Consider the following 14,565-nt stretch of genomic DNA (forward strand, 5'->3'; position numbering starts at 1 on the left):
AGCCCAAATAAACTTCTCCCAGGAAGGACTTGGGGACATGACTGAGCCTCTGGCTCACATGCTAGTGTCTGATCTGCTGCCAAAGCAGGGCAGATCTGTGCTGCCTTTTCCTCATGGAGAAACTACAATTTAGCCTTGTTACTAGTGGGAATTAATTTTCAATGTGGTGAATTTACCAATGAATTTATGAGAAATTAATTTGCACTAAGGAAGAAATCATGTCACTTCAAATGTGTTCAGTTAATTGTTGATGGCATTGGTATGGCCATTAGATAGGAAAAATGCATTGCTATTAGGGGTTAGCAAGGGAGTGCATCCTGATTAGATTAGAGGCTGGAGAGAGCGCTATCCCCTGGACAGTCAAATATTGAAAGAAAATTATACTTCATTAGCATATTTTATTAGCTAATTGACTAAGGAATGGTTTTAAAGAAACGTAGCGAGAGCCTGGGGTAGGACTCTCCTTTGCTCAGTACATCTGAGGTGGAGGCACAAATGAGCTTTTGAGCTATCTCCGCTGTATCAGCTGTGATTGTTGGACCGCTGGGGACTTTCTGATGCTGGAACGTAAATCAGCAGGGCCCCAAGCCCACTGTAACATGTACCGGCACCATATCACATTCAGACAGCGTGCAAGCACCATGGGGTAAAACAGCAACCTCGCCGGTTCTCTGCTCTCTGCCCCTCGTGCAGCTCTGCGGAGAGCTGCTACCTAAATGTACTTAGCAGTTGTGCTGATTGCAGCAGTATCCAAACTAGAGCTTTCTGAAGTGAGGAGGCGATGACCTGTGCTATCAGTGTCCTGAAACAGCATATCTGTAACATTGCAAGGCACAGCACTGTTTGTTCTCTCAGAACCTGGCACAGGCTGAACATGAGCAAAGGTTTTAAAAGAAACGACATTTTAAAACAGGCCTTTATATCTCATTGCTTGTGTTTTCTGAGACCACGAGGATGGTCAGATACCTGTGTTTAAATGCTCTGCTTTTCTGCCTGTGAAACCCTTGGCTGGGTTGGCTACTGCTGTGCCAGTAGAGGTATTTGAGCAGTTAAGGATTCAGATAGACAGCAACTGATTTCATAAACCACCAAACACTAAGCCATGTTTTTAAAAATCCCACATTAGAATATGGACAGGCAGATAGAGAAAGAAGGGTATTTTTAGTCCCTGAAACACATATGTAGTTTGGCAAATGCATGTTCCTTGACATACAGTTTCTCATGTTTGAGTCACCCTTTGGATGAAGGCTTCGCTGGTAGAGTTTATACTGAGGAAGCGAATCCTGCCTGAGTTGTCACATCCCCTGATACCTCAACAATTATCTTTGTTACCCTTTCCAAACTTGTAGAGACAGGAGAATCAAAGACAAAGACAACTGCCAGAATACAGATTCTCAGCTGGCATAAATTACTCATTTCTCTTTTAATTGGGGTTGGCATTTCAGAGCCAGAACACAACCGTCTGCAGCTATGAAGCAAACTCAGTGCTATTTTAGTGCGTGGATCGCAGGACGCAGTCCTCCCTGGGGGTGCCTGGTCAAAAGACTCCCCGAACCCATGACGCTGAGTCCAGCTTCACGGACAGACCTGCCCACCACCACCCCGCAGGGACAGCGGACGCCCCTGGGCAGTGGCTGTGTGTCACGCAGGCAGTAAAGGCAGCGCGAAGCCCACGCGAGGGGAGCCAGCCCTGCCGGCACAGGCACGCTGCTGGGGGCCAGGCAGAGCGTGTGTGTCACACTGCTGCACACTCAGCACCTCCTCACCTCCTCGCACCGCTTAAAGGCAGTCCCTTATGGGAACGTTGCTTCAAGCCCTAGGCTCGTCAGAGTATCTGTTTTCTTGTTTCTCGGTATTCTGTTCTATGGTTGTTATTAGTGAAATAAAAGGTGAGCCTCATTCCCTTTCCCTTTCCTTGCCCACGCACATTAATTTAAATGCAAATCCACACTGAAAGATCAAAATTAATTATACTTTCTGCAGCAGGCTACCTGGAAAATTGAAATGCACAGGGCTGGCTTTTCTTTTTCCTTTTATCTTTTTTTTTTTTTTTTTTTTTTTGGAAGTGGAAAGAAGAAACAATGTAGCAAAAATATTAAAAACGCATCTAAATGTTGCATGTTTGCTTGCTTTTAGTTTGTGATGCTTTTTGCTTGTCTGAATTTCCACAGTCACTTTCAGTGCCAAGCTGTTTCAGAAAGAAAATTGAAAGCTTAATCTGCTAGTGACATAAATTGACCTCTAAATGACAAATAATATTCTGTTTACCACTAATAACAATTGATCTTCTTTAAGAAAAACTATGCTGACTCTTAAGAAATTTGTCCATTATTGCCCGATCAGAATATAGCTAAAGTCTGAGGTTTTTTTTCAGGGAAAGAAAGGGTGGTGGAGAGAGAAGTGTTCTGTTCCTCAAGGAGTTCAGGCATTTATATAAGTTTTTTCAATGAAAATGCAATCAGGTGAATTTGTGACCCAAGGTGCAGTGCAGAGTCTCACAGGCTAGAATCCCACATCTGGGCGCAGTCGCAGCAAATTAACTGCTTCTAGGAACCAATGTATGGACAGGGCTATCGTGTTTGCCAGAACCTGGGCAAGAAAAGCAAAATTCTGACACTTTTTAAGGGGAATGGCTGCAGGCATTGTATGCAGTATAATACTCTTTGCTATAGAGGCATTAGGTACGCTCTGAAAAACCTTCTGGATCAGGCTCTGTGGGGCTTCAGTGGAGGTGCCAGGGTGCCAGTTACATGACTTTATGTAGGAAAAATAGATACTCAGATTTTAAGCATTTAAGGCCAGTGGGAATAATCAATGGGCAGCCAAAAAGGAAGCATTTAGCCAGACACTTCGTGGCGCTCGGGCTTACTTGCTTAGTACTCTGTGGGAAGTGCATGCTGTTCTGCCCCTTGGCCAGACCCTGTCCTTAGCACTGTTGGTCTTAGCCAATGTCTGGAGACATCGATTCAGCCAGCTCACTTCTTGCTCTCCCTGTGCAAGCAGTATGGTTATAGCTAGATGCATTTATGTATTACAAAAAAAAAACCAGAAGAAAGAAATGGATGCTTATGATCAAATAGCTCCTTTTTCAAATTCCGCATGTCATTAAGAAAGTGGTTATTTGTGTCCCCATAGCAACTAGAGGTCAAGGTGCCTTTGAAAAACACATGGCCAGAGATCTTCCCTGAAAAGCTTACAAATAAAATCAGTGAAAATACTGAGAGAAAAAAGCTGACAAAGAAAAGAGATTTATCCCTGGGTATGGAGCCATTAAAAACACCATCCATTTCAGTACCCTACTGAGACTTTACTGAACAGGACACACTGGAGCTGCTCTTTCCACTGACTTCCCATAAAAACATGGATCTAGTTCAAGACCTCACTCCCACTCTTTAAATATTCTGATACACCATAGCAAAGGTCCTTCTACAAGAAAAATACAACTTAGCTGAATAATCCCGGATCCAGCAAGTGCCTTCTCAAGGCCAGCCCTGTGCCCTAAAGACTTAGCGAGAGGTGGAGGCAGGGTACGGTTAGTAGCCCAGCCGGGCTCAGGATGGTGCCAGGCCAGTATAGCTGAGTGGTACCTGGAGGTGGGGGGGGGGGGCTGGCTTTCTGCAGTAGCCCTGAAAAAAAAAAACAACAGGTGATTGTGCTGCCATTTAGCAGGTCAAAGCAGCAAAACATCTTTTGGTCTGTGGCCAAAGAGGGCCTTTCAAATGGGGCCATGTGAAGAGACACCAGGGCCTTGCTTGCCCCAGGCTTGCTGCCAAGAGCCGCAGTTCTTCAAGTGGGCTGGTCGTTCAGGTGGCAGTACTCAGTGGCTGTCATTTATTACAGCGAAGGCAAGCATAGTAAGTAATAGCTTCAGACACTTTCTTTCTTGGTCTTGTGGCCCAGCTTAGTTTTACTGTGGTTTCTTAGGTGTGCTTTGCTTACTGCCGTTGTGCTCGGGAATCACTCAAGTGCAATGTTAGCACAATAAATACCGCAGCCTTTTCTTCCAAATAAAAGCAAAAAGCAACAGTTTCAAGTCATTTCAGCATCCCGCTTTCCTGCTGTCAGCTCAGTGAAGCAAGGGTATGCAAACTTCAGCCCAGCAAAGGCTGCAACTGTCAGCATGGCGATATCTCTATCCATTCCTCGTTTCTCAGAAGCGTTCCTGAGAACGCTCAGACTTGCCTGCTGCAACCAAGAGAAACAACACTTATGACCATTGCTCTTTAAGGTTGCGGACATGGAACAACTGTATTTGTTCAGCGTTTACTTGTCAAGAAAAAGACCTCAGGAAGTTTTCAGATAATCTGTGTGTCGGTATGTCTGTCTCTACATATTATGCACAAAACCACCATCCCCACACATACTAATACGTAAATCTTTCCTAGCTATTGCTACAATGATATCAAAACTACTGTCTGGTTAAGGTGGTGGAATGCATTTCAGCCGTGCTCAGTTCACATGAGCAAGTGCTGTTACATTTCTCAGCTAATGTGTAACATTTTATGATCATATAAAGGGATATCAGTGCTGCAGTGATCCCAAGAATTTCCTGTATTTCTGCAAATTTAAACAACATGCTGCTGCTGATTGATTACAGTAATTTTGTTGTTCATATCATCCTATTCATAGCACAGCAGGTATTGCTTGTAATTATTAAGACTATTTGTTATTAGAAATGCATGGGTGGTGAAATACAATGAGAAGCAAACAATTTAACTGATAATAAAATTAGCTGATCATGGAAAGTCAATCTGCTAATTATCTCCAAACTGTGTCCGTCAGCTCTGTTTTACATTTCTTAGACTTCTCGCTCCCCAGTGGAATAGTTTTTGCAGGGCTGCGTTCTAAGGAACATACCGAATTTCCCAGCAAGAGAGGTTTTCTTCATGTTACACCTTTGCTCTCACACAGGTTCACGTAACTTCATAAATACTTTGTGACAAACAGACATCTGATTGTGTAATTTACTACAGAACAGGCAGTGCACTAAGGAATTTTTATGGAATGAACTTTATGAAACTTAATAAAAATTAGACTGACCCCCTTAATTTCATAACTATTGGAAAGTACATAGTACTTAGATTTCTTAGGTGTGAAAATTTTGAAAACTCTTGTGGTATTAAAGTGGTGGAGCACACATTAAGGTCAATTTGAATCATGTGGATAGAGCGTACCTTTGGACACTTTTAAAACTGCATATAGGCTTTTAAAACTGTTCTCAGTTCCTGTGATTGACAGCTGAATCATTTACTGAAATTCTAGTATAAATGAAGTGAAAGAACAAACTGTGTGAACAGTGGAATCAGTAGAATTTGTTTTTTTGTGCATCTTTGCATAGTGGTATTGGCAGCTGGGCATGGCACTGAGGCTGTCATTTTAGCAAGCATTTGTATGGTTGTTTGATAGCACTACATCTCCTTTTTATATCCAGTATTAATAGGTGGTTTCATAGTTGGGGATGGTCAAATTAAATGTGGCTGTCAGTTTTTATATACTCTGTCAGTTTGCTTATATTTTAATTTTTGTTTTAAATACTGGCAGGTACAACAAATAACCCATCCAAAATTAAATATTTTTCCTCATGTCCATTTTTTAAAACAGATTATTAAAAGTAAACATTGAGTCACTTTCCAAGAAAATACCATCCTGTGTTGAAAAATTATGATGCTTTAAAAATAATAGCATTAAAATATTTTAACTGTTTTTAAATAAATGTATGGATTTTTTCCACAAATTTGGAACATATTCCTGACAGAGAAGATGGAATAAGGTAAAAGACTTAAGTCTCATCATGAATTGCTTACACTCCCAGAATAAAGGAAGCCTGTACACATAGAAGGAACATTATCTGAATCATAACAGAATGAATCATAGAATTGTAGAACAGTTTGGGTTGGAAGGGATGTTCAAATATCATCTAGTCCAGTCCCACTGCCATGTGCAGGGACATCTTTCACTAGATCAGGTTGTTCAGTGAAGAAGAATGCTGTTGATGTCACTCAAAATCAAGGAGTTTGTGAATAACCTTTCAGCTGAGGAATGGGCAAAGCTTCCAGGTGCCTATGTGCGTGCAATTGTGGGGTAACCATATTAAAGACTGAGACATCCTTCAACAGACGGATAAGTTAGGATGGTAGAAATAATCAAATAGGAGATGGAAGACCAGGAAGACATTTCAATAGCTGTCCAAACATGCTTCAAAGAAAGGAACCAAAGCTGTTCTACACAAATGCTAGAAATCTAAGAAATGTGATTAATAAACGACAATATTGGCTAAATATCAGAGGATATAATATTGGCTAAATAGAACTGTGGTTTGAACCATGATGGCCATTCTTATTTTCTGGTCAGTCTTTCCAAGTCAAAACTTGAAAATGCGTGTGAAATGTGTAGCCAAAACCATAACCCTGCATAAGGGAGCTGAACAGCTCTGTGGATCACAAGGAATATACAGGGACCATGACGTACCATGTGGCTGAGCTCTGATGCACCATCACAATGTCAGAAAGTAAATAATAACACGTGCCTGATCTTAGGCAACAGGAGTTACAAGATAAACTTCAGTCACCCATGCTCTTGGATTGCCATTACTCTCTGCAGGAGGTGCCAATGGAAAGTGTCAATGAGAATAAACTGGGACGTAAACCCTACTAAAAAAAACCAAACCAAAAACAACCCTGGAAAAGAGGAATCCGCCAGCTTTAGACTGGAAGAGAGGGGAGCTTTGCCAGGTGTGGGAGCGCAGAGAGGCTTTCGAGTGCTGCACACAGCTGCAGCTGTGTCTCTGTCTTTAGTGAGTGCTTGTTTACTCTGTCTGGGAGCATGCACTCTCAACATGCACTTCTGAACTCCTGCTGATGGCAGGGGAAGCTAATCTGCCAGACAGTACTGGCTCTAGGTATCCAAGAGAGCCATCAAGCCCTTATTCTGACAGGCAGTAGCAAGAATTAATACGGGTGCTAATTAGTCACTGCATTTGGCTTCTTTTCACTATTAAAAGAAAGGAGAGCTCTTCTCCTATAGGAATGACATGAATGTGTGTTTGCCAGAGCCAGGCTGGATTGGAATGGCTTCCCACATTGCCAGATAGAAATCCAGAGCTGTCCTAGTGAGAGGTCTGGAGGAACCCTGTGGAAGACACTCAGTCACAGGAAGAAGGCAGGTAAATGGTGACAAGTGGGGCCAGGGTCCCCTTGGTTGACTGCTACCAAGTGGTGAGCAGACAAGACTCTGATGCTTAGGAATGTGTGGGGTTTCCTCTCTCTGAAATGAGTCTCATCAGGCTGGGAGAGCAGACCAGCCAGACCTCTGAAACCTCCTGAGGAATGAATTGGGGTCACACTTCTCTCCAGAAAGCAACGCTGGTTTTTGCAGGACCCTGGGCAGCTAAGACTTTGGAACAGCCTTGCGAAAGTCTGCTGCCAGGGAAGATTGAAAGTGGGAAACTTTCATGTTCAGACCAAACCCAACATACTTACAAGCAGAGATGTTTGGACTTTGTCCCCCACTCCATTTGCATAGCAATTCCACTGGACATTAACTAGTGGCCACCCCCCCGCTATAGTAAGAGCTGGGAAAGAACATCCCAACAGCTAATTCCAGGTCCCTCCAGCAAAATACACACAGCACCCCAAGGATGGTCTGGAAACCAGAGACACACAGTGGTGTGATAACAAGGTCACTGCCGACAAGCAGCAGCAAAGGCACACTTCCATCTGTCTAAATCTTTGAGTATGTTTGAAGAGAGTGGTGTACCGAGGCTAAAGGACTGGAAATGTGGGATGACGTGCTTAAACGCACAACCTCTGTTTGCCCTTGTGAAGATTATGAGCCATACCTAAAAGCACATTGCCACAGGATCAGGTAAATTGGCTTTTATTGAAACATACTGTAATATGGGGAGGGGGAGCTGGGGGGAAGATTCCAATTTAACGCAAGTACATTGCATTTCAGGCTCCCAAATAACTATTGATAATCTGCTGTCCTGGAGCAAATCATATCTTTCTTGACAAGTCAGACAGCTGCTCCTTCTCTATCTTCCTTTTGTTATCTTTAATAGCCATGGATTGTTGTGGTACCTTGAAAAAAATGTTTGCGACTTACTTGATGGATGTGTCACCTCCTGCTATTAGCCCTGGTTCATGGGTTCATCTAATGCCTGTTCTTGCCGACAAAACTCACACCAAGTGCTTTTGAAATGAGGGTGTGCTGGGTGCCATTGCACAGTGGGTGTAGTGCACACTGTGTACAGCACCCCTTCCCCTCCAGCTGGCAGTTGGTGGGGTGAACAAGCTCTCCTGATCATCCTCAAATACGGTTAAGGTAGCAGCAACCTCCAGAGCTCATCTGGTCCACGCTTCTGCTCAGAGCAGGGCTAACTTTCAAGTCCTGTAAGATTGCTCGGGGTCTTCCCCAGCCAAGGCCTGACTATCTCCAGCGTAGTAGATCCCACAGCTTCTCAGGGCAAATGTTTCCATGTTTGATCACAGTTATTCTGAAGAATCTTTTTCCATTTGTTTAAGGTACGGGAATACTGGTGTCTTAAATACAAGAATACTAACAATTGTAAGATAGGTCTAAAGAAAACCATGGCCGTATTTGACCAATTTCACCCAGACTTTGAATTGAAAAGACAAAGCAAATCTCTTTCAGGCTATCAGCTGTCCTAAGGTGTGTCAAAGGAAATAAAGACAAATGCGGTAGCAATGGCTGGGGGTGGTGATAGCGCAGCTGTTCCCTCTGTCAGACTTTGCTGCCCCCAAATCTCAGTCGACACCGTGGATTGTGTAAGGTCTCCCCAGACTGCTCCAGGTCAGCCCTAAAACCCTTCAACAGCAAATCAAAGTGCGTGTGTGGGGTTAAGCGAAGTTCTGTGTCTTTGTGATGCAATGGAAGAGTGCTTATATTGTCCAGTCAGCCAGCACAGCTGTAGGGGCACAACCTTCTGCATACAGACACTACAAGGAGCTGGACAAGTTAACAATTTGAACAGCCATGATCTTTTTTGCAGTCTTTCTCTGGCAGTTACCCACTTGCCCTGACACTGAGAGAAACAAATGCAGCTGGAGACCTGTACCTGTTTGAACAAACTGACAAGTCTCTGTCCAAAATCATCAAAGGGCACCTAATAACAACTGCCAGCTGCTATTGTGCATTTAGGAGGAACCTTTAAACTAGAGTGTTTAAAAATCTGCTTCTAGGGAACATTCTTAAGTTGATGGGTATCATGGAAATGTTACCCAGTATTAGCTACGTGGGTGCCTCTGCTTTTTGTGTCTCCATTTGCTTAATCCGTGATTAAGAACTAGTGCTAGCTGCACATCCCTAGTCAGGTTTTATATTCCTAAATGGTAAAAAACAAACCCTTTCGACCAGACTGTAGAACAAGCATCATTTTGGAGGGAGGGGCAAGACTGACACATTTAGTATAGAGCTTCAGCAAATATAGTAATAAATATCATCCTCTTTATACTTCCCAGTGGTGCGTGCACACGCCCATTTTTCGTGTGCTGATGGAGCAATTCAGCATTGAGATTGACCCTTGCAATACTCAAGTGGGGAGAAGGGATCTCTGTTTTAATGTGTGTATTGTGTGCTCCTGCTAGCTCTCTTGTATTCTCCTTGTATAGCTGAGACTGAAAGAGAGGATTATTTTTTTTAATCTCACATTTGTATCTATCAGCTAAAAAGAATACTAACAGAAAAAGAAATTTAGATCCTCCACCATGAAATTAACAACCATGCTTTGTGATTTGAACAGGTCCCCAGTGGTACCCTTCGCGTGTTGGCCTGCAACTAGAACGCAGTAAGTATTCGTATGGTTGAATACAGTCACCTAACATATTACTAATCCTCTGGCAAGTTCTATTCCTAACAGTATTGCTCTCTCCATATGTGTTATTGGGTGAACTGTTAGCACTTTTTCATTAATTTTTATCAATGATTAACTTATTAGCTTTCTCATTAATAAAGGAATCTAATAGTTTTCATAACCACTGAATAAAAATATTTCAGAATACAGTATATGATCAAATAATGAAAACAAGGCAGTTTTAAAACCATTCACTCACTTTCCTCACTCACTGCATTATCCATTTTAATACTTGCTCACAGCCTTATCAGAAGATGCAACTGGCTGCAGGAGTCAGCCTCTTATTTTTGTGTCAGTACACCAGTTCTTGGTGGACATGGCAGTGGGAGATGAAGCTGCCACGGGTTGTGTGGCACTTGGTCTGTGGACATGTAGCACTGCAGAACCCTAGAAAATGAGGGCTCAGCACCTAGTGGAATTTAGCACCCTCAATGACTTAAACAGTCAACAAACACATAGTGAAAGGGAGACATAATACATAAAGTGGAAAAGAGAAAAGAATTGTTGCAGCCATGGCAACACCCCATGCCAGTGGCTGTTGGGGTTTCCTAATATCCAGCTCACTGCCTCTATAAAAAAAAAGAGAACCAGATACTGCCATTTTATGTCTCTGCCTGTACACTCTAGGCCCATCAGGACTGGAAGCAGATGCCTCAGAATACTGTGAAAAGTAATGTAATGCTCAGATATACCTGGTCTGCTTAGGTCAGACAGCTTACAAAGAAATCTTGGACTGTGGGCCTTTGCCCAAGAGTTGTGTTCATCATGATGGTGCCACCTATTGTAAAATAGTCTGAGAATAAAAACACTTCAGCAAAAGATATCAGTGAGGGAGACACTGCATAACATCACCTTTCCCAGTAGTCTTGCAAGACAGAATAAAAAGTGCTCTTTGAAATTGTCTGTGTGATTGCATGGCATATCTCTAATGGTCTAGATTAACAGAGAGAGCACCATAACAACTGCTATGCATTGCCACCCAGTGTCACGTCAGCCTAATGCTTTTGTTAAAATGAGAGGAGAATAACTCTCATAGAAACGCTCTAAATTGCTAACCTGGAGAATAAGTACCAAGTCACCAAAATAAATCAGAATACAAGTTGGGCCTACACCTCGAGCATTAGCAGGGCAGCCTACGCACTATGCTGAGCCTCTGAGAGGATGACTCTTGTTCATGTCATTTCCTCTTCCCCTTTTGTTATTACAGATGGGCCCTATTTGAAGGATTCCATTAACATTCAAAGCCTTGCTGTTTCCTCTATCATTACACTGTATTTTACAGACCTGGGTCAGCAGGTTGGTTGGACCACAGTAAGTATGTCCTTGTAACAATCAACATGATATATCTTAATGTACAATGTGTTTTAGCATCAAATTACTCCAACTTACTCAGCCTATCCTTCCCTATGTCAAATAGTGTAATTACTTTATCAGCAGTTGAAGCAGAATTAAATGGATGGTGAGCGAAGTTATCAATGTGCTAACTCTGACACCCAATTAAAGATTAGAAGGTGGACATAACAATATTGCCTGATGAAAAAAAAGTCAATTTTTAAAAACAGTTTTAGCTTATCTAGGGTTTATATGCCTGTGCAGGATCCTGTAGCCAAATACCTTCATTTGCTGCAAGGCTCTTCAGCTTTGAAAGTGGGAGGATATTAAAAAGAAAAAATGGATTTCTGGTAATCCTGTTACTAATACAGGAAAATTATTGGATAGAAATATCTTACACTCTGTTTATCCGATGAACAGTTCTGAGAGAGTGGCGAGGCCAAGGATTCCAGGCAGAAGATGCCCAGCCAGGCTCAGGAGTCACAAAACTTCTGAATCTCTTTATAAAACAAAAGCATTCACCGCGAGCAACAGTACCTGTATTATGCTGTAGGTAGAACCATGGTCTGTTTTTACTTCTGGTCTCAGTTTGACTTCAGTTATTTTCCTGTAAGCAGCTATTGGAACGTCAGGGTGGTGGGAGAGAGGCAATATGCTCCACCCAAATGGTATTGTGGGGAACTCTAACCTTGCAGGCTCGTCTGTGCAAGGAGGAAGTAAAAAGATTCAATTCTTTCACAGCCCAAAGACAGAAGACAGCAGAAGAGCTTGAAAGGACAGGGAAGGAATGGAAGGTGAAGAGACCTTTCCAATGCCCTGTGGCAGGCATAGGTGGCAGAGCTGAAAGTAGTCTTACTGCTACTGATAGTCTCACTGACGTAGCTTTTGCTGTACTTTGCATATACTGCATTAGCTGGAGTAACACACAGCCCACATCTGTATATTGGGTAATGAGATTCCCAATTTCTGCAGTGAGAAACATAAGTAAGGCAGAACTAGAGTTTCTGAAAGACATAAAAGTGATGATGAGACTATTCATAGCAATGGAAAACAAACTGCCAATTGCTTGCAATTCCTTTAATGAAACCAGTGAGTTTTTGCTAACTGGCATCATGGCTGTAGGCCAAATTATCAGATTCTTATCTCAGGCAGCCCACAGATCCTACCCTGCTCACCTGGGGTGACTACAAGACCCACTGACAAGCTACTGTTCTTCCTTGGCTGTGCTTATATGGACGGAGCTTGTGAGTGTCAGGTCATTAAGCAACTTGCAGATGATAGTACCTGTTCCTCTTTCCAATAGGTCACTATGGGCTAGGAAGCATTACTACACGACACTTAGAATGGACATGCTATTTTACACCTCCTTACCTGTTAAGCAGTACACTCAAGGTGGATGTTACTGCCAGAACTGCCCTTGACTTTGGGAAGAATCAACTGCTGGATCAGCACTGTAAGGTCACATACCATCTCACCTGCTCAAGCTCATGTGCATTTCTCTCTCTCCAGGGAAGCAGATAGCCCCTAGCAGCACAAACTCTGGCAGGTTTTAGCCCCTGTGAACAAGAACATGACCTACATCTATCTTTCCCAGTTCTGACAACAGGACTCAAATCCCCAGGTGGTGGCAAGCAGTTTACTTCAGTGGAGTTAGAGCAGTTTGCACTGTGTGATTTACCCGTTTCCATAGAGATCTGCAAGTTTACCAAGGCTGAGGCTTTACCCCAGTGATTCCCATGCTGATTAATAGCCTACTGGGGCCATATTGATTAATATTAGTTGGGGTCCTGTTTCTCCCCCAACCCATCCCACTGCCTCTCGACCATGGAATTTCCTTGCAAAGCAAAATTATGAGTAGTGCAGCTTCCTGTTTACTACAACTAAGTAATCTGCAAGAACCTTATTTATTCTCTCCTTTCCTCATGGTTTATGTAGCCTGAGACAGTAACATAACTAAAGCTTAATATCCCATTATAAATAGTGCAGTTATGACTAGGCGTTGATACTGCAGGCAGTGGCATTTTTTTATGATTTAATCTGTGTGTGCAGAAAGTTGACTCCATGAGTTTCTGAATATTCATCTTATCCTATTCTGTTCCATATTCTAAATTGTCTCCATTCTCAGTAGGAGAAATCTTCCTAGCAACATCATTTAAACAGTCAAGAGATTTTTATATTATAGCTAGTCTATAGCAATAGAGAAAAAGTTCATAGAAGATTGTATTCTAACAATAGCAATTAAGAATGCATTTGTACACAGGATGTATAGTTTTACTGCCATTTTTACTGTGCTTAGAGCTCCCGTTCTCCCATCCTCCTTGATGCTCTATCAGATTTATGCACACAGTGAGGGATGCTTCTGATTTAAAGGGTTGACGTTTAAATAAACAAGGCACAGAATAAAAATATACTTATCAGCAAAATGATAGCTGAGGTACAAAGGGCCACATTCAGGTCTGGACTCCAAAAATAGACACAGAAGCACGTGGAGATATGTTGGTGCTCCAGAGGTCGATGCATTGGGCATGGATCTGTCTAGGGAGGCACGGAGGTGGGTCTTCTGGGACTTTGTCACCTCATTGAGATGCCCACTTGAACACTAAGACCCCCAATGCTGGGGATTTACACCAAGACAATGACTTGTGTTTTTTAAAAGGGGAAAGTGGTACCCACCTCCACCTCCTGGGAGCAGTATTCTCTCCAGGCATGTTGTAAAATAAAAGATGATGCTGTTGTCTGTTCCCAAACAATCAGTTTGGGTCTCTAAATCTAGGAGTGTATTTCTGAACCAAGAAACCTCAGCTTCCCTCTTGCAGCATACACAGTCTCTGATTAACAGTTCTTGTCACACTCTACCGTGGTGGCTCAAGACTTTATCGTCTCCTGTTGTCTACTCGGTCCCTCTGATAAAGGCTGCCACTTGTAGGAAGGATGTTTCCTTTTCATCCTCAGCCTTCTTAAAACATGGTTACACACTGACCAAAATATTTTTGGTGTTTTGTGCTGTGAAAGGCCAGACATCCCCTGGGCTCAGGTTACACTACAGCTCTGAGATTGTTTGACCAGATTTCCACAAGTTTTAGAGGCTAGCTTGCTCTGAGGGAGGACAAACTGGGGTGAGGGATTTGCAGTTCTCCTCCACTGGAGCAAATACATGTCAATGTCTTTTGAGAATGAGGCCCTTCCCTGGGATAATGTGGATAGAAATCCAACCTCAGCTGGCTCTTTTAGAAGAAAGGAGGCCCTCAAAGCTCATTTCCAGAAAGCAATTCAGGGAGAAACCAAAACCTGTTTCTTAGTATCATGGATTTTGTTGGAACTTGCTCTCTACTCTGCCGTCTTTTTTTATAAAACAAATATTA

At 42.6% G+C, this 14,565-nt stretch overlaps 1 protein-coding gene across 9 annotated transcripts in view; it reads left to right on the forward strand.

Moving 5' to 3' along the window:
• Positions 1-14,565, forward strand: part of TECRL (trans-2,3-enoyl-CoA reductase like) — a 69,031-nt gene that overhangs the window by 26,999 nt on the left and 27,467 nt on the right. For all 9 annotated transcript variants that reach the window (XM_075033514.1, XM_075033481.1, XM_075033535.1 and 6 more), the window contains 2 exons: positions 9,761-9,805; positions 11,079-11,182. In XM_075033514.1, coding sequence (XP_074889615.1) covers positions 9,761-9,805; positions 11,079-11,182 — 149 coding nt within the window. The remainder of the gene's footprint in view (positions 1-9,760; positions 9,806-11,078; positions 11,183-14,565) is intronic.

This window comes from Buteo buteo, chromosome 1 (genome assembly GCF_964188355.1).
Source record: "Buteo buteo chromosome 1, bButBut1.hap1.1, whole genome shotgun sequence".
In the NCBI taxonomy this organism is placed as follows: Eukaryota; Metazoa; Chordata; class Aves; order Accipitriformes; family Accipitridae; genus Buteo; species Buteo buteo.